The sequence below is a fragment of the Pongo pygmaeus genome, chromosome 6, assembly GCF_028885625.2.
Source record: "Pongo pygmaeus isolate AG05252 chromosome 6, NHGRI_mPonPyg2-v2.0_pri, whole genome shotgun sequence".
Classification (NCBI taxonomy): domain Eukaryota; kingdom Metazoa; phylum Chordata; class Mammalia; order Primates; family Hominidae; genus Pongo; species Pongo pygmaeus.
Window position 1 is genome coordinate 136,405,170 of NC_072379.2, and position 14,082 is coordinate 136,419,251.

Genomic DNA, 14,082 nt, shown 5'->3' on the forward strand with positions numbered 1-14,082 from the left:
GCGAATCGAGAGGTCAGGAGATCGAGACCATCCTGGCTAACATGGTGAAACCCCGTCTCTACTAAAAAACACAAAAAATTAGCCGGGCGTGGTGGCGGCCGCCTGTAGTCCCAGCTACTCGGGAGGCTGAGGCAGGAGAATGGCGTGAACCCAGGAAGCAGAGCTTGCAGTGAGCCGAGATCATGCCACTGCACTCCAGCCTGGGCGACAGAGTGAGACTCCATCTCAAAAATAAATAAATAAATAAAAAGTCTGGGCGCAGTGGCTCACGCTTGTAATCCCAGCACTTTGGGAGGCCGAAGTGGGCGGATCACGAGGTCAGGAAATCGAGACCACGGTGAAACCCCATCTCTACTAAAAATATAAAAAATTAGCCGGGCGTGGTGGCGGGTGCCTGTAATCCCAGCTACTCGGAGAGGATGAGGCAGGAGAATGGCTTGAACCCGGGAGGTGGAGCTTGCAGTGAGCCGAGATCGTGCCACTGCACTCCAGCCTGGGTGACAGAGCCAGACTCCGTCTCAAAAAAAAAAAAATCAGAAAGTGATTTCACAAATGATTTCTCAATTGAACTTGCTACAATCCCAGACAAGGAAAAGAAAACAAACAAGATAAGGTAAAGGACAAAGCCACTGTATTTAAGCTCTCTATGCAAGAGTACCATGGGAATGAAAAATACCAGGGTTACCGGACATTGCAAAATTAGATTTTTCCAAGAATAAGTTCTTGTCTTAGAGCCAAAGTGACTAGTTATTACAGAGGGAGGACTATTGGAGGAAAGCAAACAAAATAGAAAATCAAGAGACATAAGGTTTTATATTCCAATTTCACAATCCATGTGTCCAACATGCCTTAAATTTTCTATCAATAAATTTGAGAAAGACAAATTGCTACTTCTCACCTCTCCTACAAGTGTATTGCAATGCCATTATTGTGTACAAATAATATGTAAGATTGATGCTATGACATTCAAGAGGTTTCATACTAGCCATAGTACATATGAGCTATTAAAAATGTATAAACAGAAGGAAATAAATTTTGAGTGGTGGGTAGAAAATTCTGGTAATAAAGAAAAACTTTTTTTTCAAGAATATATGGGCTAGAAAATGATGAACAATTACATAAGATTAGGTAAATCATCACTATAATTTTGCATTATGTACTTGAACTATTTTTGGAAGTCACAGAAACAAACTAAGAGGTATGAACATGTAAGAAATTTTTTGAAGCCATGAATTTATAATGGCCCTCTAATTTCAATAATATTTCTTCAACTAATCACATATAAGGTTCTTAAAATAATCAATTCTGAAGTGCTCTTAATCTTCCAAGCAAGTCTTTCTGGCAGTAGTCACCCTTTAGGACTTCAAAGGACCCTGACATATGCCCCCTATTATTTCATAACCACTTAAGAAGTCCTAGTGGATTATCAAATTATAATTCACAAATTTCCCTCACCCACCATTTTTGTCTGAATGGGGAATAAATTCTCATAGACAGGAAGGCAAAGATAACCAAAAGTCATTAAAGGGAATCCTAGTTCAAAATAAAAACCAAACACAAGCTTCTAGTTTATAATGTGAACATGGAAGCCCAAGGGCCTATATAAATGGGCAAACACCTAGTAATACCAACAGCAATCAGCAAAATAGCACATAATAGCAGGTTACCATTAGGTGGTCAATTGCCTGATCCTGACTTAATGGGCCTGAACATAATTTTCCCTAAGATTCTTCATAGAGAACAACACAACTTCATTCCAGTACTAAGTCAGATATCGCAATGTGACAGTAGAAGAGGCCAGCCTAAAACTCCTTCTCCCTTTTCTTAATTCATTCATTTAATAAACACTTTTTCCTTGTTTGCTCTTCATTGGCAACTATATCAAAGAACTCATAGTCTAATAGGGAAAACAGATAAATAAAGCATGAAATTTGTGCATTAAGCCCAAGAATGTATAAAAATATTTGGCACAATGATAAGCAGATCAGCAAGCCCTCACAGAGGATGAGGTGAGGTGCGTAGAAACTATAGAAACTGTCTATATGGCAAAAGAAGTAGCCTCCTGTCAGAGAGAACAGTATGGATAAAAGTGGGGAGATGCGGAAAAGATGGTGAGCCCCAGAAATTAGATGTAGAATTAGATGTATTGTCACATGGCTAGAAAACAGATCATGGGTAAGAGAAGGGAAAAGATGGTAAATGAAGCAATAAGCAGTGGAGGAAGACAAAGATTCCATCATTCGGTGCTTACTAGTCCGTGTTAAAATATAATATTGAAAAGCTGAACACAATTATTGGTCAGCTGGAAAGATTTCATTCTAGAGGCAATAGGAGTAGATTTTTACTATAGAACAATCATTTTGGTGCTAGCCCGGTATACAGTGAACTAGGGAAAAGAAATCTAGAGGTATGGATACCAATTATGAGAGAATTTCCAAAGTCCCAGTAAGATACAAAGGGGCCCCAAACCAAAGTTCCATATAGCATATTTGTAAAACATAACTATATAGCATAACTGACTCATTGTAGCCACTTAACAGTTTTGTGACTGATTGGATAAATGAACAACTCCAAAGGTGAGATGGAACAAAATGAGATATTTTCTCTTTTGAGTGAATTAGCTGTCTCTTAAAATGCAAACAATTCATCTCAACTGGGTAACAACAAATACCACTGACTGCTTGCCTTCCTTTCAGACTTAGAGTGCTCTTCGCAAATGAGCGATTGGAACATGATCCCAATGTCCAATCTGGAAGGGACTGTAGGGAATATCTACCACAAACTCTCATTTTAAGGATAAAAATCTGAGTCATAAAAATTACAGGACTAGCCCAAAACCACAAAAAGTTTCTGCTGATGGGACTGAAATCAGGCAGAATAAATTAAGCCTTCACAATATTTGTCAACCAGACAGGTTGGAACAGATTTGAAAGATATCAAATTCAGCTAGGGTGATTTAAGTTTTTAAAAGTGTTTGACATTTCACATTCAAAAACCACAAAGCCAACATCTTAGAGACATTTGCTTAAACAATTATTTGCTCTGACAATGAACCGCAAAGACCAGGGGTCAAGTTTCAATCCTGAATTGGTATAAATAAGACAGATGATTCTTACCATGATCTTCTGAAGAGACTGGTGACCTAAAAGGAAATAATAAGCATGATCAATATTTTATATGATAATTATAACAATAATCAAGAATAATTTTACCCTCAAATTGAATTAAATGGAAAGTCAATATAGTAGACAGTGTAATTAATGTGTTGATTGCATGGTATATTTCAATCAACAATTCCCAACTCTTACCTGGATTGGTTGGATGTTACAGGTTACTAAAATGTCAATCTATGCATGGTGTCCTAGGACTGCAACAAACTTAGCTAAGTCTAGATTTACCACACAGAAAAAGAGAACTCATAGAAATGTAGTGTAGATGAAATCCTGTGATGTGTATTTCCCAAGGACAGGGCTCCAGCCAGGGATATAAAAAAAGCACTAGATTGAGTGTCTGTAGATACGAAGAGATCTACTTGAACAGTATAAATTGAGACAGAGGTAAAAGAAATAGCATGCACCCTTATCATTACCAGTTTTTGTTTTCACTCTTCATGGAATTTAATGTTTGAGTGAGCTGACCCTCTACTTGCTGCATTATGTCTCAGAACCCGGGAGAAACAGCATGAGGCAAGAAGGCAATCACTGAGGTTCCTCAGAACTCTATCAACAACTTTTGCAAACTATATGTGAGTTCTGCTCTAATTATGGTAATCAGATCTCAAATGAAAAATCATATCAACCCTAAAAGGCTTGCTTCCCCCCAGTTGACTACTAGTTGAAATATTTTGAGTAGTATAAACCTAAGTTTGGAGATGAATTCACCTCCAGCTTGAAGACTACAGCTTTGACTCACACTTATTCTTTTCTGAGGAGAAAGAGAGAGACATATAACATTATATTCAGAGTTGTTGAAATTTTGAAGGGAAAGACAAGACATCACATACTTCCCCTATTTTGAAGGAGTCCTCTTCTCTGAATGATTGGCTCACTCAAGTCCATAGCAGGGAAATGGCCAAAGATAAACTCAGGAGTTTGGCAATAGAGCTGCCAATTACTATAACTAATATTTATGAGACATGAAGATAAACCTCAGGGCAAGAATCATTCAGTCAATACAGAAATGGTTGAAAATAATTTTTAGCTACTTTGGGATGCTTGATATGACTTTATCTACTGGTTAGTAAGATTGTTGTTTATTATGTGAGTGAACAGTAAAGAATAAAGACACAGTGGTAATGGAGAAAAGGCCTTGAACCTCAATGAGTGGCAAAGTATCAATTTATTTCAACTGTGCAAATCTCTTAAAGTAGACTTTTTCATGAAAACTATAGAGTCCCAAGATTTGGTGGAAAGAAAATTGGCTTCCGGGAGATGGACATGGGGGTGGTGAGCGGAAACCTGCCACAATCCCTAAGTCATCGCTGCCCGAGAAACACCATTTGGCCTCCCTGGGTAGGGCTGATTTATCATCCTATTGGATTCCCTTATTTTTTATCAGCCACATACCAGCCTTTCTCACTGGGTTGTAACCCCCTTGAAAACTAAGGCTGTATCTTATTTAGAACAGATGAGCCCTTAATTAAAATGTGTTGAGTTGAATTAATCTCAGTTCTGTCACACTGATATTCAGACTGACACATTCTGGAGCTTCCCAAAAGGTCATCATGTTACTGTCAAACCATCTTTAAGACAAGTTTGCCTGCTCCTAGGCCAGCTGCAAGGAAAAGTCCTAGAGACTTGAAAGTGCCTGAAGCTCCAATTGGTTATAATGTGGACACTCTCAGAGCCAAAGGACATCAAAAGCACCCAGAAACACAGGCACCCATATTCTGCCTTAATTACTAGAAAAAATAAAGTTGGGGAGGGGAGTATTGAGTGAGAGGTGAAATGAAATTAGAAGCTGAATCTAAAAGAGAACCTATATTTTAAATAAGATGAGCTAATTTCTTCAGGTGCTTAGGTCATACTAGAATCAGCCACAAGGAAACATCTTTCCTCCTGGTGTTTGCTGATGAGAAGTAAGTAAAAACGTGTCTTGGATTGTTTGCAATTAATTTGTCACAGAGCTACAGGAACAAAGTAAAATTCATGCCAAAGGACAACTAAATGTCTCAAGTGGAGAGCTTGTGAAGCAAGGTCTTTGCTGGCTTTCTGCAAAAGCAAAGCCCTGATATTAAATCTGAAAAATTCCAGATGGCTCCGTTAGAGTCCCAAGGGGATGCATTCTGCAGTATGTCCAGGCAGTGGATAAAATATCAATTCCAGAGTGTTTTGTGAAAATTAGTCATGTTGAGTTTCCATGTTGAATGTCTCCCATATGCCTGGCTTTGTGGAATTTTAAGACATATGGAGTATTTCCATCCTCACTCAGTATTTCACCTTTCACTGCAACAAGTTACTGCACTGTACTACTGAGACATGCACATCATCCATTATTGCTGGAAATCGGCATAAAAAGTTAACTCATGTGTGGATCACCTGAGGTCAGGATTTCGAGACCAGCCTGGCCAACATGGTGAAACCCCGTCTCTACTGAAAATACAAAAAGCAGCTGGGCATGGTGGTGGGTGCCTGTAACCCCAGCTACTCAGGAGACTGAGGCAGGAGAATCACTTGAACCCGGGAGGCAGAGGTTGCCGTGAGCCGAGACCACGCCATTGCACTCCAGCCTGGGTGACAAGAGTAAAACTCTGTCTCAAAAAAGAAAGAAAGAAAGAAAGAGAGAGGGAGGGGAAAGAAGTTAGCTCAGGAGAGAAGAAATATTCCGAAATCAGCAATATAAGTAGTTATTTTAACAACAGAGGTTGAATCCCAGAAACACATAATTATCTTAAACCTGACAACTGAGGCATGCAGGAAAGCCCCCTGGTTATTCTTTTCACCACACCTGAAAAACATGTGGTTGTATCCCAGACTGTTTATTTTTCCTCCATGTATACTTTATCTTGGAGCAAGCATCTGCCCTTACAGTGTAAACTATTACTGGCATTCTTATAACTGTCCTCTTCACTTCTTTCCTGATCATGAGTCCTTTAGCTACAGAATATTCATATTTGTTTCTGCTTTGTTTTTATTTATTTTGGTACTTTTTGCATTTTATTTTGCTTAAATGCAGCAAAATAATACAAAACAAAAATTCAAGCCATGCATTTAAAAATATTTCTCCTACTAAGCCTAAATCATTATTATTCAGGTTTGACTCTCTCCATTCATGTTGATTCAATTTATTACTCGAGACCCTATTATTACCAGGCCATGTGCCAAGGGAAGGAAACGCAAAGAACAATTTCAGGGAACTCATAATCTAGTGGAAAAGAAAAATATGTAGACACATGATTATAATGTAAAAAACATGTAATGATCAAAATATATATGAGGCAAAGAGGTAGCACAGAGGACAGAGAGATTGATTCAGTATGAAAAGTGTGAAAGAAGGCTTAGAAAAGCAAGAATCATCTGAACTTGGCTTTGAAGAATAAAGAGGAGCTTATTAGGTAAGTTAGGAAGGAGAAGAACTCCAGGCAGAATAGCAATAGGCGTGTGAAAAGGAGTACAGATATGAAATTGCATAGAATCCTATCAGATATACAAGTAACTCAGTATTGCTAGAATGTAAAGGAGTAACAAAAGCAAGGACTTGAGAAATAAGTGGCAGGGGCCATTTCATACATGGCATGTGGGGCCCCTGTGAAGTGCTTGCAATTTACCTTCTAAGCTAAATGGAGCAAGATTGTGAGGCAGAGAAGTCACACATTCTGGAATGAGCAAGCAGTGGAGAGTGAACCATAAAAGAACAAGAAGACAAATTAAAAGGCGGAGGTCAAGTTAAAGACTATGACTGAAAAACTTCCATGTTAGTAACACAGAAAAAAAATTCCTCTGCCCTTCAATTTTTTTGAAACCCATGGAAAATGACAGGGAAGATGAGAAATGGGAAAGGAAATACCCTCTTTGATTAAACTAGGTATTTATAAGCCCAAACCATCATACATGAAGAAGAGCTACCAAGTACAGTAAAAATAGAGCTAAGTTTTAGAGAAACAGATAATTTTGATTTTAGTCAGCTAAAGAGATATAAACTATTTTATACACAACAAAACCTATGGCAGAAAGCCTTCCATTTTGAGCCAGGGTGTTCTGCTAGCCAGAAGTAGACCCAAACCTAGAAGAGGGTGCTGCTAAGCAAAAGTTTGAAGATAACAAAGTCAAACTTAAGAGCAGCACACCAAATCACTAAGCCCAATCATCCATCCCAAACTAGAAGCTCCAAAAAGAGGAAAAAAAAAAAGCTGACCCAATGCAAATATTACAAGTAATAATGGAAAAGAACCAGCATGACATCTACGCAAAAATACCAGAGGAGAACACAAAACATAGGCAAAGAACACACTAAAAAGATGATGGCATAAAGCAGATAAAAATGATTAACAAATCTTCGTGTAATTTAGAAATGGAGGGAAGGAAGGAGGGAAGGAGAGAGGGAGGGAGGGAAGGAGAGAGGGAGGGAGGGAAGGAGTGAGGGAGGAAGGGAAGGCGAAGGGAAGAAGGGAGGGAGAGAAGGAGGAGGGAGGGAGGGAAGGAAGGGAAGGCGGAAGGGAGGGAGGAAGGGAGGGAGGAAGGGAGAGAGGGAAAGAAGGGAGGTAGGGGTAAATACAGCATTTGTGAAATGTAAACGTAAAGAAGAAAAATGATCAAGAAATAGTTATAGGGAGGCAAAAAGAGCAAAAGTCTGCCCAGAGTCTTTGAACTAGTTGTTATTAAAGAAACTTGTGGCTTTTTCCACTGTGGCACCACTGCACTGGGAAAAAAGATTAAGAGAAGATAAATAATAATTAAAAATATATTAAGATATGAAACATTGATGAAAGAAATGGAAAAATATACAAATAAATGGAAAGACATCTTTCTCATGAATTAAAATAATTAATATTGCTAAAATGTTCATATTTTAAGCAATCTAGAGATTCTATGTAATTCCTATCAAAATACTAAAGACATTCTTCACAGATTAGTAGAAACAATCCTAAAAAGTGTATGAAACCATAAAAGACCCTGAATAGCCAAAGCAATCTAGAGCAAAAGAACAAAGCTGGAGCCATCACACTACCTAACTTCAAAATATTTTACAAAGCTATAGTAACCAAATCAGCATGACACTGGCATAAAAACAGACAAATAGAACAATGAAACAGGATAGAGAGCCGGAAAATAAATCTACATGTTTACAGCCAACTGATTTTCAACAAAAGCTCCAAGAATACATAATAAGGAAACGACAGTCTTTTCAATAAATAGTGTTGGGAAAAGCAGATATCTAAATGCAGAAGAATATAATTAGACTCTTACTGCATACCATGTGCAAAAATCAACTCAAAGTGGATTAAAGACTTAAATATAAGTCCCCAAACCATGAAACTGCTAGAAGAAAACAGAAAAGCTCCATGACTTCGGTCTGGGCAATGATTATTTTGGACATGACCTCAAAAGTACAGGCAACAAAAGCAAAAATAGAGAAATGGGATTACCTCAAATTCAAAAGCTTCTACACAGCAAAGGAAACAATCACCAGAGCAAAGAAACAACCCACATAATATGAAGTTTCCTCAAAAAACAAAACAAACATAGAACTACCATATGATTCAGCAATCACATGGTAAATATTAAAAGTAAATATTAAAAGAATGTGAAACCAGCATGCTGAAAAGATAGCTGCATTCCCACATTTATTATAGCACAATTACCAACAGCCAAGATATGGAATCAACCTAAGTGTCCATCAATGTACAAATGGATATATGTGGTATATATATCCATGTGGTATATATATATACACAATGAAATACCAGTGGGCCATAAAAAGAAGGAAATCCTATCATTTGCAACAACATGAATGAACCTGAAGGATATTATGTTAAGCTAAATAAGCCAGGTAGAGAAAGACAAATACTGCATGATCTCACTCATGTGGAATCTAAAATGTTGATTTCACAGAAGTAGAGAGTAGAATGGAGGTTACCAGAGGCTGGGGCATTTGCGGGTGAGGGAGATGGAAGAGATGCTCATCAAAGTAGACAAAGTCACAGTTAGATAGGAAGAATAAGTTCAGGAGATTTATTGTATAGCATGCTGACTATAGTTAAGGATGATACATTGCATTCTTAAAAAATGCTAAGAGAGTAGATGCTAAGTGCTCTCACAATAAAATTTATAACTATGCATGGTAATGCATACGTTAATTAGCTACATAATTAATGGCTATATATACTTCACAACATCATGTTGTATACAATACATAATAATTTTATGTCAATTTTAAAATTATTTTTAAAGAACTAGAATAATAGCTGGGCATGGTGGCTCACCCCTGTAATCCCAGCACTTTGGGAGGCCAAGGCAGGCGGATCACCTGAGATCAGGAGTTTGACACCAGCCTGGCCAACATGGTGAAACCCTGTCTCTACTAAAAAAAAAAAACAAAAACAAAAATTAGCCGGGCATGGTGGCACGCACCTGTAATCCCAGCTACTTGGGGGGCTAAGGCAGGAGAATCACTTGAACCCAGGAGGCGGAGGTTGCAGTGAGCCAAGATTGCACCATTACACTCCTGCCTGGACAACAAGAGTGAAACTCTGTCTCAAAAAAATCAAAAATTAAAATAATATATAGTTACATATTTTTAATTATATACATATCTTTATATATATACATATATATATATATTTTTTTACTTTGAATTTCCTCTTCCATGAATCTTGATCTGAATATTTGCTGGTGAAAGTACCCTTCCCAATATTAACCCTGCTTATGAGAATATCCATATTGTCTCTAAAATAAAGACAACTTTTCAAACTAGGATACACAGAGAAACTTGAAAAAAAAGGAAGCTCTGGGAGAACAAAATGCTATTTTAGATAGAATATTATGTAATTTAACTGGTAAAAATTAAAATATTTTCATACTGAAACCAGCACAGTCATATTATGGATCCAAAAGCAAAAGTCCCTTGAATTTTTAAAGTCACAAACTTCAAACAAACAAACAAAAAACAAAACAAGACAAAACAGAAATCTGTGTTTGAGGCAGTCAGCTTCAGACAAGTCTCCAGGTTCCCAAGGAAGTAAGTTTGTTCCTCCGGAACGGGGTGTTGTCATGGCAGTCTGAATATATGAAATTACCCAGCTAAACACAGCTATAATATCTTGGAATGAATCACTTTATTAGATTAATATATAGAGACATCACAAATCAGGGAACAAGACATTCAGCACATATTGGCTAGTGGCTGCTGCATTATAGACAGCACTCTATCTAAACTCAAGCATCTCTAAGAAACTCAAAGATACTTTTTTTAGATTGCCTTCAATCCACAAATTTTCCTTCAAAGCCTTTTATCTTTCTAGTAGATCGATTACAAGGCTTAAGGGCACTGAAAAATGTGCCCAGTTTTCTACCAGCAAAGAGCAATACATAAAAGCAAATGAGTATTATATTTGGGAAGGCAAAGGTCTTTATAAAGTATTGCACCTCTTATGATGTTTTATCGTTTTTAGTCAATAAACCTGGAAATGAAATAATGGGTGTCATGACTATTTCAGTCTTTATATCTGGTATAATATACTTTACAATAGGTTTTAGATATGTGCATTTTCTTGGTAAGCTTCATGAAATGATCAAAACTTACAAGCTGATCCTAACACAATATCCTTTTCATTTGAATAACACTGTCCAGTTTTCTTTCTTTTTATTTTTTTTAGACTCTATGCGTATTTTGCTTTTTTTTTTTTTCTGCATCATCTCATGGCTTTAATTTAAAAGCACCCATGGCCTTCCTACTTGGCCCTTCCTCAGAATGGCTACATCATTTCCTTCTTTGGAGATAGGATGTCAATAGATTATCCATTAGTCTTTCCTAAAGAACAAAGGATAGATTAGATAAATATTGGGGATGCCTCTACATGGGACTCTTACTTTCTGTAAAGAAACATCTACAAATGAATGTCTATCTCTATTCCCAGTGTCCCCAACACATATACCTTCTACTCAGCACTGCTAAACCATCACCTGGTGGGGAGTTGGCCAAGGGATGGGGCCACCACATAGAGATAGGCTTAAGATAAACATGCAGGACAGGTGTGACAGCAGAGTTTAAATAGGCACAAGAGCATAGATTCATATTCTGAAAACACTCAGCAGTGGGATTCCCCAGGACCACAGACTGTGGATGGAGTAGAAGAGGTGGGAGATACTCATCCAATTCACGGGCCTCACTGAAATAGCCAAGGCCCCTTCATTTTCTGGTTACCATCCTGCAATAACAATAGGAAACAAAGCGGGAATGCTGGGGAAGCTAGACACTGTGCTCCTTCTACACCCTACACAGCACACTACAAATAAGTACACCACTCCTTATTGTGAAGTTCTTGTTGGGGAACAAAGCAGCACACATATGTCCACACACTGAAAACAACTCACTATATGTGTATTTTATTCAATTTCCCTTTCATGCCTGTCTTTCCTCTTCACTGTCTAGCTTTGAGGATGAGAACCACAGCAAAAAGACCACTTTCTATAAACATCAAGTGATTATCCATCCTACTCAGGAAGAGAAAGAGAAGCTCTTTATGTCAGCTCTGAATGCTCTTTCTCTGTCGTTTCAGTCATTTACTTGTATTTCTTTTCCCCTCTCCTGACCACAGCCCTGAGAGTTTCCTGGACTTTCTCATTTACCTTTGTCACAGTTGGGTGGAATCCAGTCTTTCCTGGATAGAACAGCCTCCCACCATGTGCTCACACCTTTTTCCTATGGTGAACATGTAAGAATGTTCATGCCTGGTCAGCATTCCCCAGGTTCAACTTTCCTCCCTGCTTCTTGAGCCATGATGCTTGTCCTCTGTTACACTCCTATGTAGTCCCGAATGAAAACTGATTTCCCAGTTGGGCATTCTCTCCAGGCACATTTCAAGGGTCTGCATCACAACTGCAGAAACATCATCTTTGTTTTTCTTCTGTTTTACCGTGAAGTGGTGATGCTACATAAATTCCATCTATTTCCTAAAACTGTTGGTAGACAAGAATCTTCATTCAAATCAAGTGAGCAAAGGTATGATTTACTGTGCTGTGAAAGCATGGCTGCAGATTATCATCTCTGGGCAATAGCTTTCTTCCCTTGAGCATCTCTCAAGGGTGCATTGCCTATCCTGGAGAACTAGTTTGCCAGGCCTGTGACATCACTGGAGGACCCAAGGGAGAAAGAACGAGACCATGGATCTATGTGACATCTTCACCATTATCACTCTCGCCCCAAAGCATCTCTAATTAGGTAAAATAGGACCAGAAATCCCACAGCACTGCAAATCTCCATCGACTACATAATCCTCTCTTTGTTTGCTTTTGGTCCTTCTAATTATGAATATTTCTTTTAAAACAGTGAACAAAGCACATACAGTAAAAGAGAGCAGGCGAGAATGAGAGTGAGAGATGAAAGTTACAGCAAACACACAGAGTGGCATTGAAATGACAGAAAGACAAACACATTCTCTATTCAAGTGGTCACAAACCCATTCAGGCAATGCCAAGCAGCCTCAAAGGTAACATTCACGACCAACAGAGGGAAGGGGTGCAGAAAGAGCAAAATGGAAGAAGACAGAGATGAGCATTTGTGTGGAGGGAAGGAAATAATTTCCAGCATGTAAATAATAAAGGCTGCTTGGTGAGTTCCTCATTTGATACAAATTTCTACCAATTCCCTTTATTATCATAATTTCCCAGTCTTTAAGACTTGCCTACCCAAATATATGCCTTGATGACCCCCATGTGAGCTGTGCTTGAAATATCTTGTTGTTTTTTTAAAACAGATTCCTATATTTAGATATATTTGGCTTTTAGAAAATAGCACTGTTGAGGTTGGGGAGATATTGGTCAAAGGCCATATAATTACAGTTCAGCAGACTAAGTTCAAAAGATCCATTGTACAACATGGTGACTTTGGTTAATGATGATATAACATATTCTTAAAAAATGCACAGAGAGTGCATATTAAGTGTCCTCACCACAAAAATAACTGTGTGATGTAACGCATTCATTGATTAGCCAGGTTTAGCCACTCAACAATGTATATGTACTTCAAAAAATCATGTTGTACACAATAAATACATGCAATTAGTCAATTAAAAAGTTTAAAAACAAATTTTTAAAAAAACACTGTTTTACCTTTAGCATTTACCATTCCATACTTTCTGTATACCCTCAAGTTAGCTGAGTCGCCTGAATGTCTTTCGAGTTTAAAATTTTACTGCCACCTACTGTTAACTTTTAAGAACTGCAACAAAATGAGGGCAAAGGAGTTTGAAATCTATGAGTAGAGAGATTGCGGAAGAATGGGCAAAAGTGGACGGTGGGCACAGAAAAGAAATAGATAAAATAAAGAGATGAAGTTGGAGAAAATAACACTTCACAAGCTTATTCATCCTGATGACGTAGCCATCACATTTTAGCATTCTGTAGACAAAATGAAAAAAGAAATAATTAAACCCAGCACAGTTGTGAAGCAATAAAGGATGGGTGGCTTGCCTTTAGAAATCAGTCTCTGCAATATAGTTGCCAGCCCACTTTCTAAAAAAAGGGTGAAGAAATAGAAAAGGCACATTATTCTAAAATCCAGCCTACAGAGACATACCCGGAGAGCCAGGAGGAAGGACCCTTTAGAAAAAGCGAAGCTGCCAGCTTTATCCTAGTGACTCTGGGAACCCCGGCCAACAGCTTCTGTTGAGACATAATCCATCTGGATTTTGTAAATGTGGACTTCTTTTTTTTCTTTTTAAGCATAAGTTGAAACATGAGGGAGCTCTGGATTGTGAAGGCAAGTCACATGAGAGCCACGTTTAGTCTTAGCACGTGGGGCTTATAAGCAAGGCACCTCACTTATCTCGTGATCCCGGATATGCAATATCTCCCTGTGGTAACTGAGTAAGGGCTCAGCCACAGCTACTTATTTTTAGGAAATCCAAATAAGGACTTCTGATCC

The 14,082-nt window shown here is 38.1% G+C and overlaps 1 protein-coding gene across 4 annotated transcripts in view; it reads right to left on the bottom strand.

Annotated features, from left to right (window-relative positions):
- Nucleotides 1-14,082, bottom strand: part of DGKI (diacylglycerol kinase iota) — a 396,652-nt gene that overhangs the window by 48,898 nt on the left and 333,672 nt on the right. For all 4 annotated transcript variants that reach the window (XM_054495165.2, XM_054495166.2, XM_054495164.2 and 1 more), the window contains one exon: nucleotides 3,117-3,142. In XM_054495165.2, the coding sequence (XP_054351140.1) occupies nucleotides 3,117-3,142 (26 nt within the window). The remainder of the gene's footprint in view (nucleotides 1-3,116; nucleotides 3,143-14,082) is intronic.